General features: G+C 54.4%; 1 protein-coding gene across 1 annotated transcript; it reads left to right on the plus strand.

The window, feature by feature from the left end:
- The first annotated feature begins 891 nt into the window (after positions 1 to 891).
- LOC142076557 (olfactory receptor 14C36-like) lies at positions 892 to 1,902 on the plus strand. The gene has a single exon (XM_075138851.1). It carries the CDS (start codon positions 967 to 969, stop codon positions 1,900 to 1,902), a length of 936 nt encoding a protein of 311 aa, XP_074994952.1. The 5' UTR covers positions 892 to 966.
- The last annotated feature ends 1,708 nt before the right edge of the window (positions 1,903 to 3,610 follow it).

Consider the following 3,610-nt stretch of genomic DNA (forward strand, 5'->3'; position numbering starts at 1 on the left):
CCTGTTAACGTTTGGGGCTCTGGGTACTGCAGGGTGTGCGGCTGGCACACATCTCACCCTCCCTCCAGGACACAGGAAATGTAGGAGAGTTGAGTCTTTCCTTGGGAGGTCCTGCTGGGCTGCAGGCTGCCCGCCAGCAGGGCAAAGCTCTCCCGGGGCATCTCTATGTCATGCAGGAGCCCCATGGAGAAGACTCCTCGGTGCTAAGGCCATTGAAATGCTGCTGGGTGGCTGTATGTGGGCAGCTGTGAGGAGCCCTCTGTGTCCGTGGTTGGGAGGGGAGAGCTGAGATCCTCCTCAGGTACGATGGGGTGAGGGCTTTGGAGATGTGCACTCAGAACGTGGATTCCTCTGCTCCCAGCACTGTCCCGTTTCTTTTGGGGGGAACACGCGAGTGCCATAGTCCTCCAGCTGAAGGAGCTGCCAGCACAGGGCAGCTGAGATCCGGGCTGATGCACAGAGCGGCTGTCCTCACTCTGCACTGAGGGACAGTCCCTTTGCCTCTCAGGACCCACACAATTTCACTTGCAGTGCAGCAGAAATGCCCAGGATCTCTGCATTAGAAACACTGCTCAGCTGTGGTGGGGCAACCAGACCAGAAGGCACAAACCAAAACCCCCACAGCTCTGCTCTGCAGGCAGGTGAATTGGCAGCGACAATGCTGAGAAGCTCTTTGATATCACGAGTGGATTTAATCTGAGATCACTCCATGTTCCTGTTTCCCTACTGCTGTGGGGCAGGACTGACTCCTCCAGAGCCCACAGCAGAGCCTCCAGCTCCCTGGGGCACCCTCAGCCAGCACCAACCAGAGTTCGTGCAAGGGACCTGCCAAAGGTCTTCCTGAATGGAGAGAGACACTTTGGGGGTGTCCTATGAGAAATGGCTTTTATTTTGCTCAGAGAAGTCTCTCCTAACTTGTCACTGTCTTTTCCCTCTTGGACAGTCCCCCATGCCCAGAGGCAGCAGATGTCCAACACCAGCTCCATCACCCACTTCCTCCTCCTGGCCTTCGCAGACACGCGGGAGCTGCAGCTCTTGCACTTCTGGCTCTTCCTAGCCATCTACCTGGCTGCCCTGCTGGGCAACGGCCTCATCATCACCGCCATAGCCTGCGACCACCGCCTCCACACCCCCATGTACTTCTTCCTCCTCAACCTCTCCATCCTCGACCTGGGCTGCATCTCCACCACTGTTCCCAAATCCATGGCCAATTCCCTCTGGGACACCAGGGCCATCTCCTACTCAGGATGTGCTGCCCAGGTCTTTATGTTTGCCTTCTTGTTAGTGGCAGAGTATTATACTCTCACCATCATGGCCTATGACCGTTATGTTGCCATCTGCAAACCCCTGCACTACGGGACCCTCCTGGGCAGCAGAGCTTGTGTCCACATGGCAGCAGCTGTCTGGAGCAGTGGGTTTCTCACTGCTCTGCTGCACACTGCCAATACATTTTCACTGCCCCTCTGCAAGGGCAATGCTGTGGACCAGTTCTTCTGTGAAATCCCCCCACTCCTCAAGCTCTCCTGCTCACACACCTATCTCAGGGAAGTTGGGTTTCTTGTGGTTACCCTTTCATTAGGATTTGGGTTTTTTATTTTCATCGTGGTGTCCTATGTGCAGATCTTCAGGGCTGTGCTGAGGATCCCCTCTGAGCAGGGACGACACAAAGCCTTTTCCACGTGCATCCCTCACCTGGCTGTGGTGTCCCTGTTTGTCAGCACTATCATATTTGCCTATCTGAAGCCTCCCTCCATCTCCTCCCCATCCTTGGATCTGGTGGTGACAGTTCTGTACGCATTGGTACCGCCAGCACTGAACCCACTCATCTACAGCATGAGGAACAAGGAACTGAAGGATGCCCTGAAGAACCTGATTCGAGAAGTAGTATTTCAGCAGAAATAAGCTGCCCATCTCTCTTCACAAGGTTTCTCCAAGTGATCTCAGGCAACTTGTGTCCTTCGGGCATTGTACTGGTTATAATCGTGTTTGCTCAGAAATGTTTGCTTTCACCCTCCTTCACAAGAGGCTGAAGCCAGTCTGTCTGGCCCAAAGGCCTTCTCTCCATGAGTCTATCACTGCGCTACTGCTGGCCTCCTTTGTGGCATGTCTGTAAATAAAGGGGATTGCCTGCGTGCAGCGTGTGCAGCTTGGGCTCTTCTTTCCACAGTGGAGTGCAGAATACGCTCAGGGAATTGCAGGCTAAAAGGCCCTGCTGTTGGGCTTGGGTGCTGCATTGGCTTAGGGGGACAAGGGCATGGTTTGATGTGTAAGGGAATGAGGGCTGGAGTGAGCCTTCACTTTACTGGTGCCCAATGCCATGGAGATCCTGGACGGTCAAAAGGCATCTGCCTGAGGCTCTCTCACATATGGCAGGGCTGGTCAAAGATGTCCGACCTTCTGACAGGGGATCTGAACCCACCAGGAGAGCACAGGGCATCTCTGGGTCACTGGTTGCCTCGGGGTGGGAAGTGAATGGATGTTTCCAAAACCTCCCCAAAAGTGAAGTCACCCAAAGGAAAAGGGCTAACCTGAAGGATGCACAGCCCAATGGGGCTCTGCAATGCCAGAGAGGCAGCGGAGACACAGCAGGCACGAGGAAGGCAGCCTGAAGAGTGCTTCACATCATCTTCAGTGAGGAGCCATGGGCTGGATGCAGTGACACACCTGAACACATCCTGAAAGAGCGGAAAGGCCCTGTGATTTCTCGGAGTATCACAGCCCCAGAGCCACGGGAGAAACCTGTCAGGGGCAGTGATGCCAGTCTGGCCAGATCTGCTTCACTCCCGCACCAGCATGGCCAGGATGGAGTCAGCCCATGGTGCCAGGGCAGCTCTGCAGAGCAGCAGCACCAGCTCCGGGCCCTGTGGGCACCTCAGGGGAGGGAGCCAGCAACAACTGGCCAGGCCAGCACGGACACACTCCCCTGGGGAAAGGCTCTCTGTGGAGCAGGGGTTTCCCTGGAGAAGAGTGGAGCACCACGCGTGGGTCAGAAAGAAGGCCAGAAGCAGGAGAAAGAGGTTTTTCTGTTCACCAACTTGGGGCAGCTCCTGTGCCACTGGGTGGTGGGGGTGGCACAGGCTGTCTGGGGGCTCTTCTGGAAAGGACACAACAGGATGCCAAGAGTGACGGAACCAATTCCTTGGGCCATTGCTGGCCTCGAGCCCTGGGAGTGATGGGGAGGATGAGAGCCCCTCCCCACCCCCAGGAGCTTCTGTGTCCTTCCGAGAGGCTGGGGCTGTGGTGGGAGTGCCCAGAGCTCTGCAGCACCCTGCAGCAGGCACTGCTGTGGGGCAAGACCAGGCTGAGACTCACATGGAGCCTGCTGCCAACCAGCACCCCCAGACCCCTTTCTGCAGGGCTGCTCTCCAGCCACTCCCCTCCCACTCTGTACTTGTGTCCGGAGCGTTACTTTACATTTTTACATTTTAAAAAAGAAATAATAATAATAATAATAATAATAACAATAATAATAATAATAGTAATAGTAATAGTAATAGTAATAGTAATAATAATAAATTGTAAGGAAAAGAAAAAGAACAGAGAGAGAGAAAAGTAAAACTCAAGAAAGACAAATGATGCAAATGAAAACACTTGCTCACCACCAACGGAC

Source organism: Calonectris borealis, unplaced genomic scaffold, assembly GCF_964195595.1.
Source record: "Calonectris borealis unplaced genomic scaffold, bCalBor7.hap1.2 HAP1_SCAFFOLD_66, whole genome shotgun sequence".
Lineage (NCBI taxonomy): Eukaryota > Metazoa > Chordata > Aves > Procellariiformes > Procellariidae > Calonectris > Calonectris borealis.

Bases quoted from the DNA above. Each gene is read 5' to 3' on its own strand.
- LOC142076557 (XM_075138851.1), top strand. From the start codon at position 967: ATGTCCAACACCAGCTCCATCACCCACTTCCTCCTCCTGGCCTTCGCA.